The following is a 24,516-nucleotide window of genomic DNA, read 5'->3' on the forward strand; positions in this document are numbered from 1 at the left end:
TTCATCTCTGTCCCAAATCCCATATCCAGCATACGATCCGCTTCATCTAAAACCAAGTATCTTACGTTGCTCAACCCAATCTAAAACATGAGAAAAGTCAGGCCACAGGATAAGCATTTCTACTAGTATATGACAGCTACGTTAAAATAAAGGTATAAAAACCTCACTTTGGAAATATGCTTACACTTCATACTTTTAAGGTATATCACAGTATACTTTAACTTCATGTAACATAATATATTAGCAATCATAAATGAACAAAATGTCAGCAGTCCTCAGACATTCGCAACCTGAGAACCCCCATTTTTATTTAAAAGGCTTTACAGACCACCAAGCCCTCCCCTCCTTCCACTGTGCACCAGACAACTCCTTTTTGAAGTACGTGGCAGCTACGCACACATGATGGAGACGTCTATTCTCTCATGTTCTCAAAAGAGTAAGAAACACATTGGTCTCGGTGGGCACAACATTTCAGTAATTTTTCAGATCCCAGCTGAATTGGGGGGGGGGGCGTAGGCAGGACAGCTGAGTGGCCCATACAAACTGGCAAAAAGCAGCACGACACAAAATTTCTAGTATTTAATTAGCTATTATTTTCTGCAGATGCAAAGTACTTATCTGTATACAATAAAATCCTTTTAAGAGGAAAAGAATTAAAATATTTGATACTGGAATTACCTGTGACCAACTCTACTAGAACTATATGTCCTTGGTGCCAATTGGCCAACTAGAACTCTTGCAGCTGAGCTACTGCATCTTAACAACCAATCTGAAAGCTAGGTGACTGTGGTTGGATGAGCCTTTGAAAGAAGTGAAAAACACATTCTGCCCTCTGTCTCCTAAAGTGGATAATCCCTACCCTCATTCCCTGAAAATGAAGAGGAAGAGAAAAACAGGTTGCTTACCTGTAACTGGTGATCTTCGAGTGGTCATCTGTATATTCACACCCATGGGATTCAGTGCGCCTGCGCTGGATCGATCGGTATTGTAGCAAGCTCTAACGGATTTTCACGCCCAGACATCAGGCATGCGCGGGAACCCACACCACGCATGCCCAGAGGGGTGGGCACTGACATCCCGCCAGTTCCTTCAAACCGCCGCAAATCAACCCCTATGAAAAATGTAGAAGCTGACAGCGGCGGGGAAGGAGGGCGGGTGGTGTGAATGCACAGATGACCACTCGAAGATCACCAGTTACAGGTAAGCAACCTGCTTATCTTCGACGTGGTCTCTGTGCTTCACACCCATGGGAGATTAGCGAGCAGTGGCCTACCTGGAGGAGGGTGCTGGCAAGTCCTCTACTGCGTAGCCGAGGATAGAATATGACGTCCCATGATGGTATTGGTGTTCGTACAAACGTCTAGGGCATAGTGCCTGATGAAGGTGTTAGGCGTGGCCCACGTAGCGGCTTCGCAAATGTCCGTCAGTGGCACTCCCTGGAGGAAGGCAGTGGAAGTCGCGACAGCCCTGGTAGAATGAGCCCTGATAGGGCCAGGTAATGGCTGTTTGGCGATCAGGTAACATAGATGGATGAGACCCACAATCCAGTTTGACAGGCGCTGAGCCGTGATGCGAGTACCCAGCCGTGGAGAAGCAGGAGATCCTAAGACTGTCTGGCAGCTAGAAGTTCTAGCTCTTTAGCATTATGCATCACTAGGTGGTGAGGCAGACTTGTTTTTTAAGGCAAGGCGGGAAAGAAATCCGGGAGGAAGACCTCTGCCTGTAGGTAAAACTCTAAACTACCTTTGTCAAGAATGAGACATCAGGAACAAGATGGACGCTGTCTGGCAAAAACGACAGGTAAGGAGAATCATGTCAAAGCCAGTATTTCCCTCACTCGCCTCGCCGAAGTGACAGCCACCAGGAAAGCTGTTTTCCAGGACAGCAATTTCAACTCTCAAGTCGTGAGTGGCTCAAAAGGCTTTCTGGTGAGTTGGCGAAGTACCAGGGGAGGTCCCAGGGGACGACAGGACTTTTTGATGGGAGAATAAAGGTTTAACAGCCCCTTCAAAAATGTTTAGAAAGAGGATGTGAAAAAAGAGTGCATCCCTCAACTTGAACATGGTAGGCTGAAAGTGCAGCCAAATAAACTTTCAACAAGGAATGTGACAGTCCTGAGTCAGCTGAGACAGAAGGAAGTCAAAAACCTTCTCGAGACCCGCGGAGGCGGCTCGAGGGGTATCCTCACCCAAGGAGGAACAAAACTTTCGCCACTTGTAATGATAAGATTTTTGTGTAGTGGACTTTCTAGAGTTCAGCAACACATTCACTATGCGGGAGGAAGAACTGTTGATACCACTCTCCAGGCTGTCAACTTCAGTCGTGGAACATTGTGGTATAGGAGAGGGGACACGGATAGGAACAAGAGGTCCTGAACCGGCGGGAATTGGTGGTAGATCCCCGCTGACAGATCCAGGATGGTTGAGAATCACAGCTGCCTCGGCCACCACGGGGATATGAAGATACAATCCGCTCTGTCGCTGATGATTTTGCACACCACTCTCAGAAGCAGAGGCAGTGGGGGGAAGAGGAAGTCTCTGGACCACAGGTAGAGGAGACCATCCCCCAAAGACTGTGGGTCCCTGCCTCCTCGGCTGCAGAACAGAGGACACTTCTTGTTTGCCCTGGTGGCGAAAACATCTGGGGGAACCCCCACTTGTGGAAGAGTGGGAGAAGGTAAGATGGATTCATTTCCCACTCGTGCAGATTGAGTCCTGCCCGACTCAAGTGGTCCGCCTGCACATTCATGTGCCCCGGGATGTGCGTGCGTGGCGACTAAGATGTTGTGGGCGATGCAGAAGTCCCATAACCGGAGGGCGAGGTCGCAGAGGCGTTGGGAGACGGTGCCCCCTTGCTTGTTCACATAGCTGAGGGCAGTAGTATTGTCCGTGAGGACCGTGACACACTTTCCCCTGATCAGGGGTAGGAAACTGGTGACAGCGAACTGTATTGCAAGCAGTTCTAGAAAACTGATGTGCTGATTCCTTTTCTGTGTCCCCCATCTGCCTCCGACACAAAGTCCCATCATGTGGGCGCCCCAGCCCGAGAGGAAGGCGTCTGTAGTTAGGGTAATTTGGGGTAATGGAGGATGGAAGGGTGCTCCCTGGAATAGGTTGGAAGGGACAGTCCACCAAAGTAAAGAATCCCGTACTTTGATAGGTGGGAATAGGTGGGTGGAGTGTGTGTCTCACTCTGGATTGAAATTGCAGATAAACCAGAGTCGCAGGTGACGCATTTTTAATTCGGCAAAAACCAGAACTGATGTAGTAGCGGCCATGAGGCCAAGTAGCCTTTGTATTTAGAAAGCCGCCACTGAAGGCCGAGAACGCATGACAGTGGCTAGATTGATTATGTCTGCTGCTCTGTTTTGTGGCAGGTAGGCTGTGCAATTTGTGGAGTCCAGTAGTGCACCGATGTAGTGTAATTAAGAATGATGGGCAATTAAGAATTCTGCTCCTGTTTCTTGGACTCTGTACATATGGTCCAAGCGACGTGTGGACACTGGAGCCGATGACGGTTTATCCCATGGAGATTTAGATGCCTGTAACAGGACCGTGGACATGGGTAGTGCTATAGCTGTCGATGTATCTAGCTGCACAACATCGAAGACGGCATCTGTTACCTGTGGATGTGGTTGTACAACTGAATGTCCAAGGGAGTGTGCCATTCTTTTTATAAGGTCTCCATAGGAGGTTAAATTATCAGACGGATATATAGGTTGGTCATTGGCTACTGCCTGTTTAGGAGACAGCTGGTCAGGGGAGCTGTGCACATCTGAAGCCCCACATCTGAAGCCCCCGTATCGGAATCCTCATCCGCCGAGTCAGAGGAATCGGGCTCTGGTAATTGTACCAAAGTGGTTTTGATTTGACCAGTCAGATTTGCTGACAGTGGGTTAGGGGGACTGGGAGGACGATATTGATCCGGTCGATGTCGAGGAAGGTCATCAGATGGATGATCCGGAGGACGGGAGAGAGATGCTAAAGGCCTCGATCTATAGGGTGACCGTGACCTGTGGGCAGAGTAATGATCCCAATCAGAGTAACCTGCTGGAGTCAACCATGGCATGGATGCGGGTGGATAAGCCCCACAGAGATAACGCAGTTGGCGGTGATCCCAGGAGAGAGCCGGAGGTGGTGGGGGCAGGAAGACTCATGGGGATCTATTCCTAGAGCGGGAGCGTCTGGGAGACAGTGTAGGATCTCGTCTCCGTGCGCAGCCCCTATTAGTCCGATCATCGATATCGAAGGGCCGATCCTCGGCAAACAGACGGGGAGGATGACGCTGAGTGCTTTTAGGGATCTGTCGATGCCGATCTGGGTTGATATCGGCATAGAACTCCGAGACCGTAGAAGTCGATGACTGAGCAGAGGGAGAGCGATCCATGCCCAGGGGACGACTGAGGATCTCGAGATGATCGATGTCGGAGAAAGGACGCATATTGACCAGCGTGTCATGGTCTAGCTGGTGTATGGGAGAGTCCATTAGCTGGATGGTCGGTATAGGTGGAGCGATTGGAGCCTCCGATGCCGATACTGCCGTTGGAGCAGGGGGCACCACCCGGTGCAGGACCCACTACTTTCCCAGACTTCACCGCCTTTAGGGCCTTAGAGGAGCCCTTTTTGGCCGACTAGTGCTCCTTACCCGACTTCTTCTTCTTCACGGGAGTGGATGCCAAAGACTGCGCCATCGGTGCCAAACACTTCAATGTTGACTGGACGATATCAGACAAGGACTTCGATACTGGAGCCATCAATGGCATTACTGGCACTTCTGGATCCATGACGGAAGTGGGATTTAGCGCCGATTCCAGTAACGCCACCTGGAGACGCGCTGCTCGGTTTTTCCTGGTCTGATTTGAAAACTTAGCGCGGTGCCGACAGGACTCTGGCCGGTGTGTCTCGCCAAGACAAAAAATGCAAAGGGTGTGGCCGTCAGGTGGAGCAAGCTTACTGCCGCAACCCTTGCAATGCTTGAAAAAGCCCCACTTCTTCTCCATAAAATAATGATGGAGAAGAAAAAGAGGTGTGGGGGGGAAGCGCGAAGGCTAAAGTGAGGTAAATGAAAAAACTTCCCCCTCAACTAAACAAGTCTTTTTTTAAAAAAAAGAAAGAAAACAATAAACAAAGATAGACATGGAAAATAAAGAAAACTGAAGAGAAATCCAAAGAGCCTCTGAGGAAAAATAGCTACCGATCAGACCAACGAAAGGAAGGTGCTTCCAGCGCGGCGGAAAGAAAGGAACTGGCGGGATGTCCGCGCCCACCCCTCTGGGCATGCGTGGTGGGGTTCCTGCACATGCCCAAGGTCTGGGCACAAAAATCCGTTAAGAGCTTGCTACAATGCTGACTGATCCAGTGCATGCGCACTGTATCCCATGGGTGTGAAGCACAGAGACCACGTCAAAGATTGAGCGAGTCCAAGATCTTCAGAGGCTTGTCCTCATCACAAACACACAGCCATAGTAAAACAATGTCATGAATTCAACAGATAAATAGAATCCAGAAAACTTTTACTTACCTTTTCTCTGCCTATGATATCCAGAAGCCTTCCAGGAGTAGCACATAATATATTACAGCCTTGCATTACCTGACGAATTGAATGAATTGTCTGCGTCCCTCCATAAACCACAACTGGCCTTATACAAGTTCTAGTCAACAGGAAAATAAAATTATATTTTCATGATGAACTGACTGCCTCATACAACTGTTTATATTATATTTTGAACAAGCAGCTTGGTATTAACATTTTATAATATAATACCACATTATTTACTTTCTGGATAAACTTTTAACATAAATGATAGTTAAATAGTGTGAAGTAAACTCTCAAGCATTTCCACTACATTGCACTCTAGGTAGAAATGTGCACTCTGATGTACCTAAGCAAAAAATAAACCACAAATCAGGTATTTGGGGGGGAATATCCAAAATAACCCCAAATGGGGCCGAATTCTAGGAATAACGGAAATTTATCCCATGGAATTTTAGGAATTTTTCAGGTTTTCCACACCAGGAGCTAAGAGAGAGAAGGAGGAAATTGGTACCCCAAGCAGCTATTTGGTCACATCTCCCTTCCTTTAAATTTTAAAGAGTCATTACTTTCTATGGGAAAACCTGTCCACTGAAATCAGAAGCCAGGTCTACCCCCATAAATATGGCCCTTTAAATTTTAAAGCGGCCAGAGCATGACTACACTTGATTGGGTGGGTGGACTTGACTTTGAAGGCTATGCCTACCACCCACAGGAAATACTACAGCCATTATTTTCTATAGGAACACTGGGCCCTCAATTTCAGAGGTCAGGTCTTCTCATAGAAAACAATGGCCCTTTAAACTTTAAAGGGACAAGAGATGCTCAGTAACATTTCTTTGGTGATACCAGCTCTCCCCCACTTCCTGGGGGGCGGTGGGAAGAAATGGCTAAAATGGGCACGAAGTTTTGGAACCTAGAAAAAATACCTGAAAAAGATCCTCAACTGGTAAGAAGAGTCCCCAGAACTTGGAATAACAAAAGCATGCCTTCTCCATTTTTTTGATACAAGTTGATTTTTATACCCTGCTATTCACAACCCAAAGGAGTCTCAGAACAGCTTACAATCACCTTCCCTTCCTCTCCCCACAACAGACATCCTGTGAGGTAGGTGGGGCTGAGAGAGCTCTGACAGAACTGTGATTGGCCTAAGGACACCCAGCTGGCTTCATGTGGAAGAGCAGGGAATCAAACCCAGTTTTCCAGAGTAGAGTCCACCGCTCTTAACCACTACACCACACTGGCTCACACCCCTACTAGAGATGTGAAGGCCTGGGAAAAAATTGAGACAACTGGGGGGGGGGCTTTTTTCTTGAGGCTTTTCCAGTTTTTCCAGTGAACAATCAGAAATTTGGGGGAGTACTTAAAAAAACTCCTATGAAATATTTTCTCTTTTAGAAAGAATGAAATGCAAGGTGGGCATGCTTGTAGATATATACAGCTCTTAAATCCAAGATGCATTTCTGCACCAAGAAGAATATCTAATCTTCACCGGGGAATGGAGCGTGCAAGGCTTTCATTGCTTCTCAACAGGTGCATGCTTTCTGTTGTCGGGGGGGGGGCTTTTTTCTTGAGGCTTTTCCAGTTTTTCCAGTGAACAATCAGAAATTTGGGGGAGTACTTAAAAAAACTCCTATGAAATATTTTCTCTTTTAGAAAGAATGAAATGCAAGGTGGGCATGCTTGTAGATATATACAGCTCTTAAATCCAAGATGCATTTCTGCACCAAGAAGAATATCTAATCTTCACCGGGGAATGGAGCGTGCAAGGCTTTCATTGCTTCTCAACAGGTGCATGCTTTCTGTTGTCCTTTTCACCTCTCCCTCAAACCACTGACACATTTACCACCGGATGAATAAAAGTAACTTGTAGGAGGGAGGAGGGGAAAGGGTAACAAGTAGGTGAGGCAGAAAATGTACCAAAGCTTCAGTGGAAAACTGGACATTTCACTGAGAACTTAGCTATCTCTAACCGGATACCAAAAAGTAAGGTACATGTGCTAAGATAGCATATGGTGCATCAACTTGCAATTCTCTCTCAAATATTGGGTATATTTGCAATTTTACTTGAACAGATCTGAGGCATTTATAACAAGGGTGTCAAACACGCGGCCTGGGGGCCGCATCAGGCCCCAGAGGGCTTTTATCAGGCCCGCAGTGAAACTGGCTGTCTTCTGCTTCTTCTTCTAGTTCTGCTGCTGCTGCATCATTGTAGGTTTGCAGCTTACAGATACACACCTGCATACTCAAGACTGCAACAGCAGACATTTTGATGCAATAATTCAGAGCAAGAGGTGTCAGTTATCAAACAGTTAAATAAACAAAATATTGCAGGAGTACTAATGTTTTAAGCATGTTCTTATTTTAAGTTTAAAAAAAACCCTGTGTCCTTTATGAAGTTTATATCTCTGTTAGCTAGCATTACATTTTATGACACAAATGGCCCGGCCCAGCAGGTCTCATTTATGTCAGATCCGGCCATCCTAACAAATCAGTTCGACACCCCTGATTTATAACTTTTAAATTATAAAAATGTCAAATACTGCAATTTTATATGCTAAGTTATAACTAATGCCTTTTATACTGTAAGACAATAAATACTTCACATTGTCCAATTTCCCCCAAATTTCCATTTTTACCCTAAAAATGGGGAGGGTGTGTGTGTTTCCAGTGGTTTCAAAATTTCCAGGAACTCTTCATCTCTAACCCATACTCTAAAACATGCAGCATTTGTACTTAAATTAAAGTGTATAATTTCAGTACAAACCCTGTACAACTCCCACTGAAATGTATTAAATTAGTATAGTAGAAGTGTTTCATGGGCTGTATCTGAAATTAGATGTAGTTGTGCTAGACATATTTTTTCCATATTTGTAAATATCATTATACAAATCAAATATGTAAAGAAACCCCTGTGCAGTCGGTTTTAAAATAGTGCCATGCATTTGATGCATCTGATGCACTCATGTAAAAAACATAGCTATACAGAGATAACACCTGGCATTCATAGTGACCCCACAGTTAATACCCATGGACTTATGGATTTTCCCTTTGAGTCAAAATCTCCTAAGATTTAAAAGAGATCACCAAATCAGTGCCGTTTTATCCTAAGTCACCTGAAGTCAATAGGCTTAGAAGGGAATAATTTGGCTTTGGCTTCTCCATCAACTTTAAGCAGATATTGTGCTGTTAAGTGACCTAAACATGGTGAGGCTTCTCAATTTAAACAACCCAAATTCTTTAACATGCAAATTCCTTTTCTTCCAGATGTCATTTAATAGAGGTCAATCTCACCAAATGCCATTTTAATGATTATGTAAGGCACACATTACCAAAGAACCACCAACCCCTCTATTAGAAGAGCATGAAGCATTCAAAGCCATGAAATACCAAAATAAACACAATATAATAAACATACAACAATTTCATTCTGGAGAACTCTAACCACACCATTCACACTCCCATTGAAGTCTCCCACACTGCATTTACCCAAAAAGATAACGTTTCCTTCTCCTCCCCCCACCGCCCACCATCAAGAAATAGAGGGGATCATTTTAAATTTGCATACTAACTTTTAGGTACAGTCATTTAAAAAAATCCGTGTGGTTTTTCCCGGCGGGGTGTCATCATATACTCAGGCCAATACAGTATTAACTTAAACCTGCTAAAGAAGGTACAAAGAGACTGTGCCAATATCACCCTCTGGGAGAGGTGATGGTAACCTCCTGTGAGTTCATACAACCCTTACTTCAAGCAGTGCAGGTTTGAGAAGGAAAGCTTCACTGTCATACAGGTCACAAGGAGCAGCTACTTTGTTTCCTGTAGCATATGCCCTAATCATGCTTATTTCCTAGTTGTTGAACAGTAATTGATGGGACGGCAAAGGATGAGATGGTTAGACAGTGTCATCGATGCAACGAACATGAAATTGAGCCAACTTCAGAGGACGGTGGAAGACAGGAGGGCCTGGCGGGAGATGATCCATGGGGTCGCGAAGAGTCGGACTCGACTGTGCGACTGAACAACAATTGATGGGAAGTTTGGGCTCATTTTTCTCCCTCAAATTTATACATCCAAAACCTAGTAACAGAATTTGTGGTCACATGCAACAGAAAACAAGAAGCTCAAATTTAACTAAGTTTCCTTTTTTCATCCACAGCTCTGCAGAATAGCCAGCATTTTACTGATTCAGGAACAACAGAATTTGACAGCTTGCCTCACCATATGGAACTACAGCTTATCCTATCCAACTTGAGAGAGTTTCTGAAGTTATGAAAGTACCAGCGTGCTCTTGTGATCTAAGTTCAGCCACCTACTTACAGCATAGGCTATTTTATCATTTGGTGGAAAGGGAACCAATGCTGGTGCCACAGGACCACTACTCTTTTCAAACACACAGACAGACTGGGAGCTCTACTTTTCAGATATATTTTGCTTAAATACTTACCCATATGCAAATTTTCTTGATTCAAGGAAGATCTGATTGACAAGTTCTCTTGTTGGAGCTACTATTATACATTCTGGTTCTTGCTGCTCTTTAAACTGAGTGGCAGAAATTCCATCTCGCATCATTTGAGCCAAAATTGGTATTAGAAAAGCTGCCTAAAGAACAGATATTTCAGTTCAGAAATCCAACACCTCTAAAGAAAGTTCAGAAAACTAGTAAAGGGCCAAAAGTTAAAAACATACATAACTATAGACAAAAGTACACGTTGATTTCAAAACCAGTTAAAAACCTTGTAGGGGCCCAAGGAAAGCCTCATAATGTCATGTATGACCTGATGTTTTTCAGCCCAGAAAAGACTTTTTCAGAGGTCAAATAGTACAGACTACAGCATATAACAAAGCCCATTAACTTGTAAATCAGTAAGCAATTGATATAGGACCCAAACATGAATGTTCCAATCTGGAATTAAATTACACAAAAAGGTATGTGAGGCCACAAACGTATCTGGCCTTGTGTCGGTGGCAGTTACAGATATTAGAGAAAGTAATATTGCCAATATATACATTCCAGTTTAGGTCCTAAGATTACAAGTACTATCACCTTATCAGGGCCAACGTAACATCAATATGCATCAGTGACATTTTACGGAGGCTTATGGGAAAAAAGTGTCTTTGTTGAAGCTTGCATTTTCAGGAAGCAAGGTTAAGATTAATTAAGAAACCTCCAGTTAAACTGTACCATCACTTGGACAATAACAGTGCTTCTTAATCTTTAATTTGCTACCATGCATTAAGCAAGCAACATTATTATCAGATTTCCCCTCTTCCCAATCTTCCTCCACTGATGGAGAAGTTAGACTTTATCCTTTTGGCAAGGGGAGCAGTATAAAACAATCCTCTATTGGCTAGCAGAAGCTACGCCAAGTGGGGAGAAGGGGCTGCCTAAAATCCCCAAATGTCCCCTGTAAAGTAGATCATCCTTGTGGGGAGATAATGGCTCTAATAAAAACTAATTATCTATAAAAACACTTCTCCAGAATACGTATTTTGCTCGCAAATGAAACAAATCCTTAGAACAGTGGTTTTCAAACTGTAGGCTGGAACACAAAAACGGGCTGTGAGTCCAGGAAAGAGGTAGAGAAACAGAGTGAGTTGGGAGTGAAGGCTATAGGAAACTAAAATGACAATATGATGTTCAAAATAGCCATGAAACATATCCTTGTTGCTCAGTGATGTTGTATTTATATATACTAAAAATACAAACTTGTTCAGTATTAAATGCAAAACTTCAGCTTTTTATATTAGTGAGGGAGATGCAGCATCGATTTTTCAAATGTGCCCTGAAAAGTAGAGTCTAGATGTGGGGCCCACTATAAGAGTTCGAAAATCGCTGTCTTAAATATCAGTGTTTTCATCTTCATACATTAAACAAAGCTTCACAGTTGTAGCAGTTCTGTAGCAAATTGGAATTTTGAAATTTTTCATTTTCAAGCTAATACCCCTTGCACCTCCACTTAAAAGGATCAAGTTATGTGAAAGCCCTCCATCCAAAAACCTGGAGAGCCACTGCTAGTCTCAGTAGACAATAATGACCTTGATAGACTAATGGTCTGGTGCGGAAAAGAGTAAAAGTCCAGCAGGGCCGCAGCCAGGATTTTTCGTTTTGTGAGGCATTTTTTTTCTTGTGGGCCACCCATTATGCTTATACTTAACAAAATAAATAAATAACTGGAGGTTTTGGGATGGAATCTGAGGAGAGTAGGGTTTGGGGAGGAACTTAAATGGGGATATAATGCCACAGAGTCAACCTGGAGATCAGGTGTAATGCTAGGTGATCTCCAGCCACCACCTGGAGACTGGCTTCCCTCCGCCATGGAAAGTTATGGGAAAGAGATTGGCTTCCCCACCACCATCACCATGCCTTCTCTCTCTCCACCAGCCCCCTACCCCCCAGCAGTGGGGAGGTTGGGGAAGGGAAGGAAACTTGCCCTGCTGCTTCTGGTTTCACTCCTGGAGGAACAGCTGTTAGGTTTAACGGCTGATCCCAGGGGAATGAAACTGACCAGAAACTGCAGGGTAGCTTCCCTTACTTTCCTTAGCCTCTCCCTGCTGCGGGAGCTAGGCACACTGCAGGTGTGGGTATCTGGCATTATCAGGTGGTGGGGGCAGGGCTCATGGGTGGAGCTCTGCCCCCAAATGCCCCACTGTGGCTAAGAACCTGTAGTAGCACCTTAAAGACGAACAACATTTGTGGTAAGGTATGAGCTTTCATGAGTCACTGCTCACTTCTACAGATACAGCTAGAACAGGGGTGGCCAAACTGGCTCGGAAGCATAAGAACGTAAGAGATGCCAATGCTGGATCAGGCCAAAGGCCCATTCAGTCCAACACTCTGTGTCACACAGTGGCCAGAAATACCAGTGCCATCAGGAGGTCCACCAGTGGGGCCAGGACATTAGAAGCCCTCCCACTGTTGACCCCCCCCCCAAGCACCAAGATGACAGAGCATCACTTGCTCCAGAGTCCCTATCTATACCTTGTGGCTAATAGCCACTGATGGACCTCTGCTCCATATGCTTATCTAATTCCCTTTTGAAGCCGTCCATGCTTGTAGCCGCCACCCCTTCCTGTGGCAGTGAATTCCAAGTGTTAATCACTCTTTGGGTGAAGAAGTACCCTTTTATCCGTTCTAACCCGACTGCTCAGCAATTTCATGGAGTGCCCACAAGTTCTTGTATAGTGAGAAAGGGAGAAAAGTACCTTTTTCTCTACCTGCTCTTCCCTATGCATAATCTCATAAACCTCAATCATGCGGCTCTTTCATACATATTGTGCGGCTCTCGGCAGGGTGGTTGGGGAAGCTAAATATCATTAGCAAACAAATTATCATTGAACAAATAAATATCATTATCAATATCTGCTTTTACCACTTTTGTTATTATTTTTGTGGTCTCATTTAATGTTAATAAAAAGCAAATCTGCATATTTTTCAGTAAAAACATGTAATATTTGTTCATGTCTTTCAGCTCTCAAATATCTGATGTTTATTCTATGTGGCTCTTATGTTAAGCAAGTTTGGCCACCCGAGCTAGAATGTGAGTCCATCTGTCCTATATATTAGAAAGTGGAGTGATTTCAGATGCCAAATGACATTAGCAGGTGAGTATACAAGAACTTCCAGTTAAAAACAATAGCTGTCATTCACTTAACACTGGAGAAAAAATGCCGTTTCGGGCAGAGAAACAGCATTTTTTCTCCAGTGTTAAGTGAATGACTGCAAATGACATTAGCAGGCAAATGACAATAGCAGGTGTGATTGGATTAGGTATGATATGGAGAGAGGTAGCAGGCGTGGAGAAATCAGTATTGGTAATGAGACAGGAAACCCAGGTCTCGATTAAATCCAGGTAGATGCATCGTCTCGAGTTTCATTATCATATGCAATTCAGCAGCCTCTCTTTCTAATCTCCCTTTGAAATTCCTTTGATTGATTCATGTTGGGGTTTAGTTGTTTTGAAGATGGAATTTGCCCCTCTGTGGTTTCACGTTCTTTATGACCCTCATTTTGTTGATTTAATAGTGGTCTTGATGTAGTTTAATGTGTGCCAGCTTTTATGGAGTGATCAACTTTTTGTATTGTTGTTGTTCCCTTTTTTAAAAAAAAATTGTAAAAGAAAAGAAATACCTTTGTAAGATAACTGCTACTTTTAGGCCAGCAACTGAATGTCCTGGAAGGTTAAAATGTTCCCCCACTGTTTTTTTAATGTTGTGGTTCAGAATAAGGCAGTTTAACACGTTCCACATAATAAAAACTGCTACTGCAAGTAGCCGGATTTTGCAATTTTATACTCACTGTCTTCCCAGATCCTGTTTGGGCACATGCCATTAAATCACGTTCTGCCAGCACAATAGGAATGCTATGCTTCTGCACAGGGGTAAGTTTAGAATATCCAGCTTTCGCAATATTCTTCATTAATGTTTGACAGAGACCAGCTTCTTCAAAGGTCTAAGAAAATGATTGTTATATTTTACTTATACACATTCTCTATTTGAAGGAATGGAGAATGCCTTCCAAGCACACACAGGCTGCATTTTGATATGACAAGTTGCAGCTTTGCTCCTTCCAATGTCCTTCATGCACAAAGCCTGATGCAAAACTTACTGGTATGAACAAGTTCCCATTCACCATGATATACATATGCAGCCCATTGGTGAATTCAAAGTATGTGGAGTAAATAAACTCAATTCACTGAGGTACTGTCCATGACTGGACATCATTGTAAACTGGGAGCTTGAAGTTTTATTCTATGCTCCACACAGCGAAGGCGGAAGGAGGAGTGTGCATGAGCACAGCGACCAAACTGTTGTCATAAAAACTAAGACCTGTTTACCCTATTTCTGGCAAACATACAAATAGCCACAAACTTGAAAATTCTGAACCCTTTTCATTGGCAGCTTCCTGAAAATCCCTTGTACACCTTCCCACAAAAAAAAAAAAAGTCTATGGAAAGACTGTCCAGACATATATTTAATTAAAAGCTGCATTTTACAGTTGTAAGAGTAGAATGCCATTTTCTTTCTCCCACTTTATGCCAGCAGTCAGGCACACAACACGCCCAGTTTGTGGGAGCGGTTTGTGGGCCAGATATGCTGGCGCTGATGACTAAATTGTCCAGGCAATCGGGTGGTGGTGGTGGTGGACTTCTGCGGCCCTGGAAACACCAACCTGTGGCTGTGATTCCCCAGAGAGCACTTTCCAGGGCACCTGCTTTAGGGGGCTACTACACCCCCAGCCAATCCTCATCAGACTTGGGGGGCAGGTAGAAGGGCATCCCCTGCAAGTTTGATGTCTCTAGCTTGTAGGAGTCCATTCAACACACTTCTAAGCACTTTCCTGGGGGCACCTGCTTTGGGGGCTGCAACTCTGCCCCCCTAAATCCTCATCAAACTTGGAGAGCAGGTAGAGGAGAGTCAACGGGAGACTCACTGCAAGTTTGGTGTCTCTAGTGCACAGGGGGGCCATTCTACCATGCCACAGACATCATGAACCATGAAACAGCTTGTTAAATGGAAAGGTTTGTGGTTTGTGAACCACAACGAACCTCCATTTTCCCTGTCCGCGCCCATCCTTCGTCTCTGTACAACTTGAAAACCTATTTTGCAGCTATCATTCATCATCTAACAAAATTAAGTCAATCTTGCATTCCACTTTAAGAGTACAAGCTGGATACTTGGGGAAGGGGATTTCTCACAATGTATGAAATAAGATACTACTCATCACAGTAACGCTTTGGTGGGAAGGTAACAGCATTCCGTGCACCTTGGCATTTAGTGATGCCGGCCACATGACCATGGAAACGTCTTCAGACAGCACTGGTTCTTCAGCTTGGAAACGGAGATGAGCACTGCCCCCTAGAGTTGGATTCAACTGGCTTTCGAGCAAGGGAAACCTTTACCTTTAACAATTTATTACTACTGCACTTTTAGCTGCTTTCTGCTTAGCTGCTGCTGTTATTCACCATACCCTGTATGGTTGATATTTTTGTGATTTTTTAAAAAAATATCCAAATATGTAAGCTGCTTGTCAACCATTTCAAAGTGGCTTAAAGATTAAACACAAACTATGACACAACTACAGAACCTGATACAGTGTGGTCGTAAGATAAAATTACTTTTCCTTCAAATCCTGTCTCTGTGCATTCTTTAGTTAGACTTAAGTACTTTACATTAAACTCATGCTCTGGAACATTAGAAGATCGATCACTAACCAGAATTGCGGCTGGGCAATCACGTCCGGACACTTCCACAAGAATGTTATCGTATTTGTCAAAGTTTATTCCTGTCTGATAATGTGCAAAGATAGCATCTTCACTGTCTGGTGGCGGCGGCGGCACATATGTCACCTTTGGACCTGCAAATGTAAGGCTGTGGTAGTGATTTTTTTATTTTCATTATGTCAGACATGCTTCAATCTCTCTTAATTTTCTTACAGTATAACGTACCTAGAGAGTCACCCCCTTCTCCATCACCATCCGATTTCCACATACCTTAAAGGAAATTAATGTTTAGAAAAACAGACTGTCAGGTCAACGAAAGAATGCATAGAATAACTGCATATATTTAAACAGTCTGCTTACCTATAACTGATGTTCAAGTGAAAATCTGTGCAGACACACTGATGGGAACTGAGCATGTGCAGATTTAAACTGCAGAAGCTTCTAGAGCCAAGGCAATCCTTTGCCACTAGCTCCACCCACCATCAGTGTCATACGCAGAAACCACGAAGAAGTACACTTACTTTTCCCAGCACCTCCAATTACTTCTTCGTTGCTCCCCTTGTAACCCCCTGTTAAAAAACAAAGTATAAAACCACATACAAAAAAGCATTAACAATACAACACAACTTAAAAGGATAAGCCATCTAGGTCTATTCAGTTCACTGAAGGTTGAAAGCATAATCAGAGACAGATTTCGCTGGTCTGAAAGAATTACTGGACAATTAGTAAACAATAAGCACATATAAACAGTCCTGTTTAAAGACAGCAGAATGGGGAAAAAGAAAGACAGTGACAAAGATGTGTAATAAGATCAATTTTAGCAGAATTACAGAAAAATCATAGAAACAAGGAAACTTCCTCATCTTTTCATACAATAAGTACCAAGCCAGAAAGACGTCTATACCGGGCAGTGACGGCGCGTGCAATTAAAAATGAATATATGTTGTCTTCCCTATCCCCTACAAACATTGTTAGTCCCTTGTCTATATTGAGTAACTGTACATTGCTTTGAGCCCACTGGGGAAAGCGATTAATAAATGGAAAGTATTATTATTATTATTATTATTATTAGCTTGCAAGTCATTTGTAAGGCATTTACCTCTGTCTCTAAATCCTATTCCTCTTCTATTTTCAGAATCACCTGAAAAACAAAAAGGTGCAGTTAGGAATTTCTCTCAATATAAACCTATTCCCACCATCTGTTTAGCAATAGTATCCTATCCTAGCTAGGTCTTTGTGTACAACATTTTCTGGTGAGCCACTGCTTTGCTTGCATCCACTGCAAACAACTCTTGTCTATTTTGTAATCCAAATGACCACAAGATTTAACATGAGATCACTAGTGTGAGAGTAACACAATCCAATATAACAGTGTATATCTTCCTGTATAAAACAAACCCCTCCATCCATGAACCAAGCGTTATTTGAATTCTTACCTGAAGGAGCACCAAACTTCCCTCTTTTTGAGCCAAAGAAACCAGAACGCTGTCTTCCATCTTGCATCTCACATTCATTATCTGTCACAATCAAACCCAACAAAAACAACGAAAGTCATAATTAAGTTATTTTTATTCTTAGCAGCATTCCTTAGCTGACAGGAGAAATTAGTAATAATTCAGAACTGAAAACCTCTGTAAAACTTTAAAAGTACTAGTAGAGCTTACTTGTAAATAGCCCATGTCCTCCTCTTGTTGACCCTCTTCCACCCCTACGTGCATCACTGCCATTAATCATTCCTTGGAAACAAACAATGCAAAAAAGTGATTAACACACACCACAAAAGCTACAAAGAGGGTGAGGGCATGCAGAATTTGATGCCACCATGCAGAGGCTCCTCAGCCACTCCCACACACACACACCCAGTACCCAACTTCTGCTCCAGTGAGATTCCGATGCATTTTCTAAAGTGCCCAACACCTGGACAGTGTCTATTTTACACTACTAGCAGGCGAAGACTACAATCCTAGGACCACATGAACAAGAAAGATTAATTCTTTGCCTTCTTTTGGCTACTTCAGTGCCACTGACCACTGTTTAAGAGGTATGAGCTAGAGAATGAAATGTTGGACTGATCTCTGTAGGTGTGTATCTATTTATGGGTTAGTCCTCCCACCATAATTCACAGATAGGGCTGCACTGAAGATCTTGCAGACTACTTTCATTTCCAGTGAAAGAGAGATCTGCAGAAAATGTCTTACCAGCCAAAAAGACAGAATCCCCTATGCTATCTTAACATATATCTCAATCCAGCTCAGCTCCACAGGTGAAGGAGAGAAGGAATTAATTGGCGAGTGGGTTCTCCATTCCCAGTAGGGTCCTGGCCATAACCTGGTTTGGGCAAGCATACCTTCTTCTGCTTCTGCAGGCAGTTTAAGCAGAAGAGCACTAGCCAGCCACCTAATCACAGAAGATGGGGAAACCCAAAGCAGGACATTTGAAGATAACCGCAGTGGGAGGGGAGCAGTGGCACAGGGGATTTATCCGCTGGTTAATTCATCTGAGCTGAACAGAGCTGCTGTCAGTTCTAGCCCCGTGCTGTTGTGAGCTACCAGCCTTGTCCCCAGCTCGCTGTCCACCCAGCGGTTTCGAAAGCTTCGGCGAGTAGATAAAATGGGTACCACTCCTTAGAGAGGGTGGACACACTAAACCCCCCCCGGGTGGGGGAGGTGTTAACCGACGAATGGAATGTCCAGCGCGTAAGACCGAAAAGCCTAGAAAGAACTCTTCAGCATCAAGGAAGCCTGTAATGGGCCATCCAGCCAGGCGGTGGCAGTGCTGCGCTGCAACTTGAAGCAGTCTGGAGAAAGCTGACAACATCAAGCTACGCCGAGGGGAAAATGCTGTTGGAACACGTCTGACCTTACAGCTGAACAAAACTCCCCGTCGACTGCGAACATGCGTGATTTAAAGATTATATGTTGTCCTCCCTTACCCCTTGAATCATTGTTAGGCCCGTGTGTAATGGAGTAACTGTAAATCGCTCAGAGCCAGCAAGCTCTGCAGGATTGAGCAATTAATTAATTGAAAGATTTTTTTTTTAATTTCATAAGGTATGGAGGGCTAACTTGATTACCCCAAGTTCCAGTCAATTTATGCCGTGCCCTGGTCTGGGACCATTTGTCCTGGGTCAGGGGAAAACCCTATACTGGCTGCAACTCTGGTTCTATGAGAACCTGAGGTACTGCTAGAGATGTGAAGGCTCGGGGAAAAAACCGGAAAAATTGGGGGGGGGGCTGGTTTTTTTCTGTTTTTTTCTTGAAGCCTTTTTTGTTTTTTTCCGGAAAATTGGAAAAATTGAAAAAAGAAAAGAAATTGATTATGGAACGTTTTATTTTAACATGATGAATAAAATATTTTAAGACAAAGGTATCAGATTGATCTAATTTCTGTGCACTGAGGACAAGCAAGTTCTGTGCACTGAGGTTACAAACTGAACTCTCCATTGCAAGAACAAGATGCATTTCTTCCTTTAGGAGGTGCTGTCAGAAGAAAATAAAAAGGTTTGTTTTGTTTTTGCACGTGGGTGGGTATTCTGTTTGTAATAATTGTTTGGATACACTATATTTTTAATATGCTAGTTGTGATAATTTCATGCCAAGTAAAAATGTCCATAGTCATATTTTGTTCCTAAAGTAACAGAATGACTTTCAATCTAGAAAAGACAAAAGAAATGCTAATGTAGCTTCAAAATTTCCAGAAATTTTAACCTCTAGGTACTGCCCATGTTGAAGAGAGCCAATATGGTGCAGTGGATCGAGCAGCTGACTAGGACCCTGAGTAATCCAGGTTCAAATCCCCACTTCTACCATGGAAGCTCACTGGGTGACTTGGGCCCCGTCACAAACTCTCAGGGTTGTTGTGAGAAAATGGAGGAGGGGAGAATGACGTTCTAAGTCACTCTAACTCCCAACTGTGGGGAGAAAAATGGGATATAAATAAATAAATGCACAACAAATGCAAACTGAGAAATACATGTAAGCTTTCGTCAGGTCAACGGAGACAAGGAATCTTGGGACAAGACTCTAGGATTTTCCTGACAGACATCTTAACTAGATAGCTGAAACCCTACAGGACTGTCCTCTGATCTCATTTTTTCTTGGGCATGATAAAGTAGATCCCAAAGAAATGTTGTGCTATAGTATTTGCTCTGTTGCTGTGCTGCTGCTGACATGGGCCATAGCTCCAAGAATTATCCTATCCATGGTGTTCTGAATTAGTTGAGAGTCTGTAGACATATCTTGGATAGTCTGTAGGGCCCACTGATATATTGTAGAGCTAACTTCATGAGGAAGTCACTGACTGGTGGCCAAACATCATGCCCAGTGTAACTTATTCTTGGCTTGGATGGGGACAGGTTGGATGCAAGGCTGGAGAATGCAGTGGTGGCTGTTTTGGAATTCTAACATTCCATGAAACCGGATACTTGTTGTTTCTAGAGTCTCTGGGTCCAAAAGAAAACTGGCAGGGGGGGGGGGGGGTGGATGAAACCCCTGACTGACTGTTCTGTACTCCTCACTCCTGGCACAGGAGCCTCTTTTATGGTCCTTATCCTCAACAAGGATGCTGCCCACCATGAGTATGCTGCGTACTACATGCTATGAAACCTGGAATCTCCTGTGAAGGCCCATTTCTGGAAATTTTTAGGAGACAATGGTAGAATCTGAGGTAGACAAGATGAAGATCCTGGAGTACTCGTTGCCTTCCTCTGCTGCTTCATAAAACAATTCCTTACATGCTCTGGGATCCACCTTTTTTAAAAATCAGCAGCAGGAGAGGCATGCTGCAGTAGAGAAGGCAATCTTACTGTAGCCTTTTTGGTCATTTCTTTGTTTTCCTTTGGCCTTTGTATTCATTCCTGACAAAGATAGCAATGATCTGAAAATGTCCTACTTCAACAGAAGAAGCACAGCATGTACACCATGAACAGTAATAGTGGCAACACCTTAAGGTGCAGACCTGCCTGTAAAACACGGAGGAAGGACTCACCCATACAGAGATACCCTCCTCCAACAACTGAAAAATGGAGTACTTGTATTTCCTACCCAGATACCCTTTATTTAAAAAAAAAAAAAAAGGATTCGCTTCTTAATTGCCCAAATCATTGTGGTCTTACCTCCTCTCCTTGAGAATACTGATTCTGCCTGGCTGTCTTCATTATCATCAACTTCTTCCATAACAAAGCCATTAAAATGGAAAGGAGCAATTACTTTTCTATACTAGCACTAGCTATATTTTCTTAAGAACTATGAATCTTAGCCTGGAAGGCTATGTGCATCTTTCAGTTCACAATTGAGACAAACAACTGTGCAAACATTAAGTAAGCCATTTTCCACCTGTGTGGATAGTAATCTAGATTATTCAGACCTATTTACAGACATGTGGCTTACTCATACTCAGTGTCCAAGTTGACAAAGTATGCAAGAACGGCATTAATAAATTCTGTAACTGATAAATGGAAAAATTTGAAGGCAATGACATATCACACTTTGTCTACATCGAATACACTTGCCTACTGTACAAGGTTTCAGATGTAAGGCTTATGACCAATGCAACGCACCTTTAAAGTCAGATGAAGGGTTACAGCAACTTGAGCTAGCTGAAGTAACTCAAGTGAACCAGAAAAATCTTGAAACTAATTTAAGCTATTTTTCTGTTCTCCATAGTTGATATAGTGAAATTGTTACTGTTTCCCCTGAGAGGAATTTGTATCCTTACCTCTCCCAAAACCTGGACTTTTTCTTTCTTCAAATCTATTTCCTGGTGCACCTGTAAACAGCACAAGTATATTAAGAGTTCTCCAACAATGAGTTGTCCACATATTAAACCCATTCCCACAAAGCAGCCCTGGGTCAGGAAATACTTCTGAAACCTATATGTAACCTGTCACCAGGTCTTACATTGTCCAAGACTGAGAGAGAGACTCCATGTTTAGTATTAAACATAAGAAATTAAGATCAGGCTGCAGGCAATCAAAAGGCTGACTTAGAAGGAAGCAGCCAAATTCCCTTGGGGGCTTGGACATACCCTGACAAAGGCTCTGTTCTTTGGTTTTCTCGAGGAATCATTAAAATTCAAGCTATAATTAACAGAAGTTGCACAATAATGCCCAAAATTCTAGGACCATCCACAACGGTCTTACAATGGCCTTACAATGTAAACTTCACTGGCAACTTAATCATAAGTAGGAGACAGAAGCCACATATTACAGTGAACTTAAGTACTTATGCACATACATGTGTGCATCTGTTTCTAAAAAAGGGCCAACAAGCATTCACTTTGAAACTGAAACCTTAATCATCAGGATTCTGACTTTTCCCCAGAGTGAGGATTCCAAAATCCTTCCAAATCACAGGTACAATTTGGAAATTTAGCCTAATGACAGAAAGAAACCAAAAATGCCACTTATAAATTTTGGCCCCAACAGGAAATTGCCCAGGAAAAAAAATAGGATAAAAATGACATCCTGGCAAAGGACAACTAGGTTCAATCCTACCCCCAAGACTGCTCCTCCACTACTGAAATCACTGGAGAACCCCATTTCCACCCAGACCCTCCCCGCTCCAGAACGAATTCAACCACATCAGACTAAAGGATGAAACTATGTATGCAAGTTTCTACTCTGCCTCTTCAATCCACTTCTTCCCTCCCAGTGTTCATCACCTTGCTTCCCAAACCCAGCCCTTCCCTTCTTCTACTCAAAGAGAAGGACCTCAAAACTTATCCTCCAACACTCCCCCAGACCATTCCTCTCTGGGAACATTGTATGCTCAGGACAAATGCTAAGAGTGGGTTCTGTGTTTGGACACGAATGAGGAGGAACATCTAGCATAACTGAGACAACTTCCACTAGGAATCATCTGATTTGCTTGTTGGTGCTTACTCCCCCAAATGCTTGTGTGATTGTATAGATTATTTATTTACTCAAAGCTCAGTAGTACCTAAAATTTAGGAGTTTACATTGCTCTTTCAATCTACCTACATTTTCCTGCTTCTCTGTCAATTTTCTTATGTTCATCTGAAGATTAGAACTCTAAGTGCTATCTCCAACCCTCACTATTCCAAATTCCTCCCCAAAGTACTATACACGCTTCTGTTAGTTCAAGCATAGTCTGAAGATCCCGACAAGGAGGCATGGAAATGCACATGTGAAAGAGTGGTCAGCTGTACTTCAAACATTTCAAGTAACAAGCCCCTCCTATCTACATGAATACAGAACCTTTATTCTAGCCCTACAGTCATTTATCTGAATGGGAAAAGTGTGCTACTGATACTCTCCTTTACATCTAAGATGCTATTTGTCCCTTTAATTGAAAACAGTGGTTACCATATATTTGCAAATTACTAAATATTTGGCAAGTTACAATTTAGAGTAGGGGATGCTTTGGGAAAACAGCAGAAGAAAGATTCCCCCACCCCAGCACTGCAGACTTTGACTGAAATGCTGCTTCTTTTGACAAATACAATTTGTTTTGCACATTTGAGATTTGACAGAACTTCTATTTATACTTCTGCTCACAGCCACAGAAGTGCCAAATTACTCCAAACCTTTTTTCCTCTAGAGAAAGCAGTCATTTAAATTATGCTCTACTGCCCTCTTGTGAAAATGCTTGGCTGTATAAGAGAACTACTAGAACTCTAGAGAGTAATTGAGGACAATTGATGGAACTTGTTAAGGCCTATAGAGTTTAACTAACTTACTGCCTCTTCTTGATCCAAAGAGTTGGGTGTAACTTGAAACCAACAATATTTGAAGCAGATCTACATACACAATGCAGATTTAACTGGGACTCTACGTCATTTCCTGAGAAACTGCTCCTATTCTTAAACATGTTTTAAAATTTCATTGTAACATCCAGTTCTGGTGAATTTGAAAGCTCATACACTGCTATTTCACACTTGGCTGGTCCTGATAAAAGGTATTATGTGAATTGCACTATGGAAAAGAGCCTCTGAAATTAAAATTTACTATCCTATTGTGTTAAGCCACTTGGTTGCACAAGGGGGGGGGGGGAGAACAACTGAGAAAATCCAACATGGTATTTCCCCAAGGCTGGAGAGGGAGCAAAGGGCTTGAGCATTCAAAGACAGCACCAAGCATTATTCACCTATCCTTGTAAATGGGTTCAGATCCAGAATGTAAATACTCTTGGCCTTCCATAGGTACAAACAGGGTCTCAAAATGACCCTAACTGTCTCAATCTTCCTCAGGATTCCAAACCTGGTGTCAGTTGTAAAGCACAACCACAGGGCTGCCCAGAACTCACCCCCTCAAATGTTCCAGAATTAACAGGAGTAGGGAAAGAAGAGATCCAGCCCCAAGCCAGCTCCAAATAGAAAGTAACTTTTCTTCCTTAGCCTATATAAATATTTTATTCTTTCTTCTTTGAAATTTTGCAGCCAGAGACTGGACCTGCCAACTAAGCGAGAGAGAGAGAACCAGGAAGACCTGCAATAGTTCACAGCAGAGGCTCCTAGCCAATTCTTCTGGTAAAACACTGCCTCCTAGTAAACAGAGAGGAAGGCACTCCAATTGTATTGAATACTGGAAGACAATTATTGGATGTTCGAGGGCATGAACACATGAAGCTGCCTTATACAGAATTAGACCCTTGGCCCACCAGTGATTACTTTCTACTCAGACAGGCAGTGGTTCTACAGGGTCTCAGGCAGAAGCCTTTCAGATCGCCTACTGCCAGATTCTTTTTAACTGGAAATGCCAAGTATTGAACCTCAGCCTTTCTCCCTACCAAACAGCTACTCT

General features: G+C 43.0%; 1 protein-coding gene across 1 annotated transcript in view; it reads right to left on the reverse strand.

The window, feature by feature from the left end:
- The window catches only part of DDX4 (DEAD-box helicase 4), a 58,845-nt gene that overhangs the window by 16,607 nt on the left and 17,722 nt on the right, over window positions 1-24,516 (reverse strand). Inside the window, exons 5-16 of the mRNA XM_015423214.1 lie at window positions 21,471-21,521; window positions 20,869-20,922; window positions 17,420-17,491; window positions 17,192-17,272; window positions 16,855-16,896; window positions 16,277-16,324; window positions 15,981-16,025; window positions 15,747-15,889; window positions 13,832-13,984; window positions 9,980-10,134; window positions 5,521-5,650; window positions 1-80 (exon numbers count right to left, since the gene is read on the reverse strand). Of these exons, the coding sequence (XP_015278700.1) occupies window positions 1-80; window positions 5,521-5,650; window positions 9,980-10,134; window positions 13,832-13,984; window positions 15,747-15,889; window positions 15,981-16,025; window positions 16,277-16,324; window positions 16,855-16,896; window positions 17,192-17,272; window positions 17,420-17,491; window positions 20,869-20,922; window positions 21,471-21,521 (1,054 nt within the window). The remainder of the gene's footprint in view (window positions 81-5,520; window positions 5,651-9,979; window positions 10,135-13,831; window positions 13,985-15,746; window positions 15,890-15,980; window positions 16,026-16,276; window positions 16,325-16,854; window positions 16,897-17,191; window positions 17,273-17,419; window positions 17,492-20,868; window positions 20,923-21,470; window positions 21,522-24,516) is intronic.

This window comes from Gekko japonicus, unplaced genomic scaffold, assembly GCF_001447785.1.
Source record: "Gekko japonicus isolate JY-2015 unplaced genomic scaffold, Gekko_japonicus_V1.1 scaffold862, whole genome shotgun sequence".
Classification (NCBI taxonomy): domain Eukaryota; kingdom Metazoa; phylum Chordata; class Lepidosauria; order Squamata; family Gekkonidae; genus Gekko; species Gekko japonicus.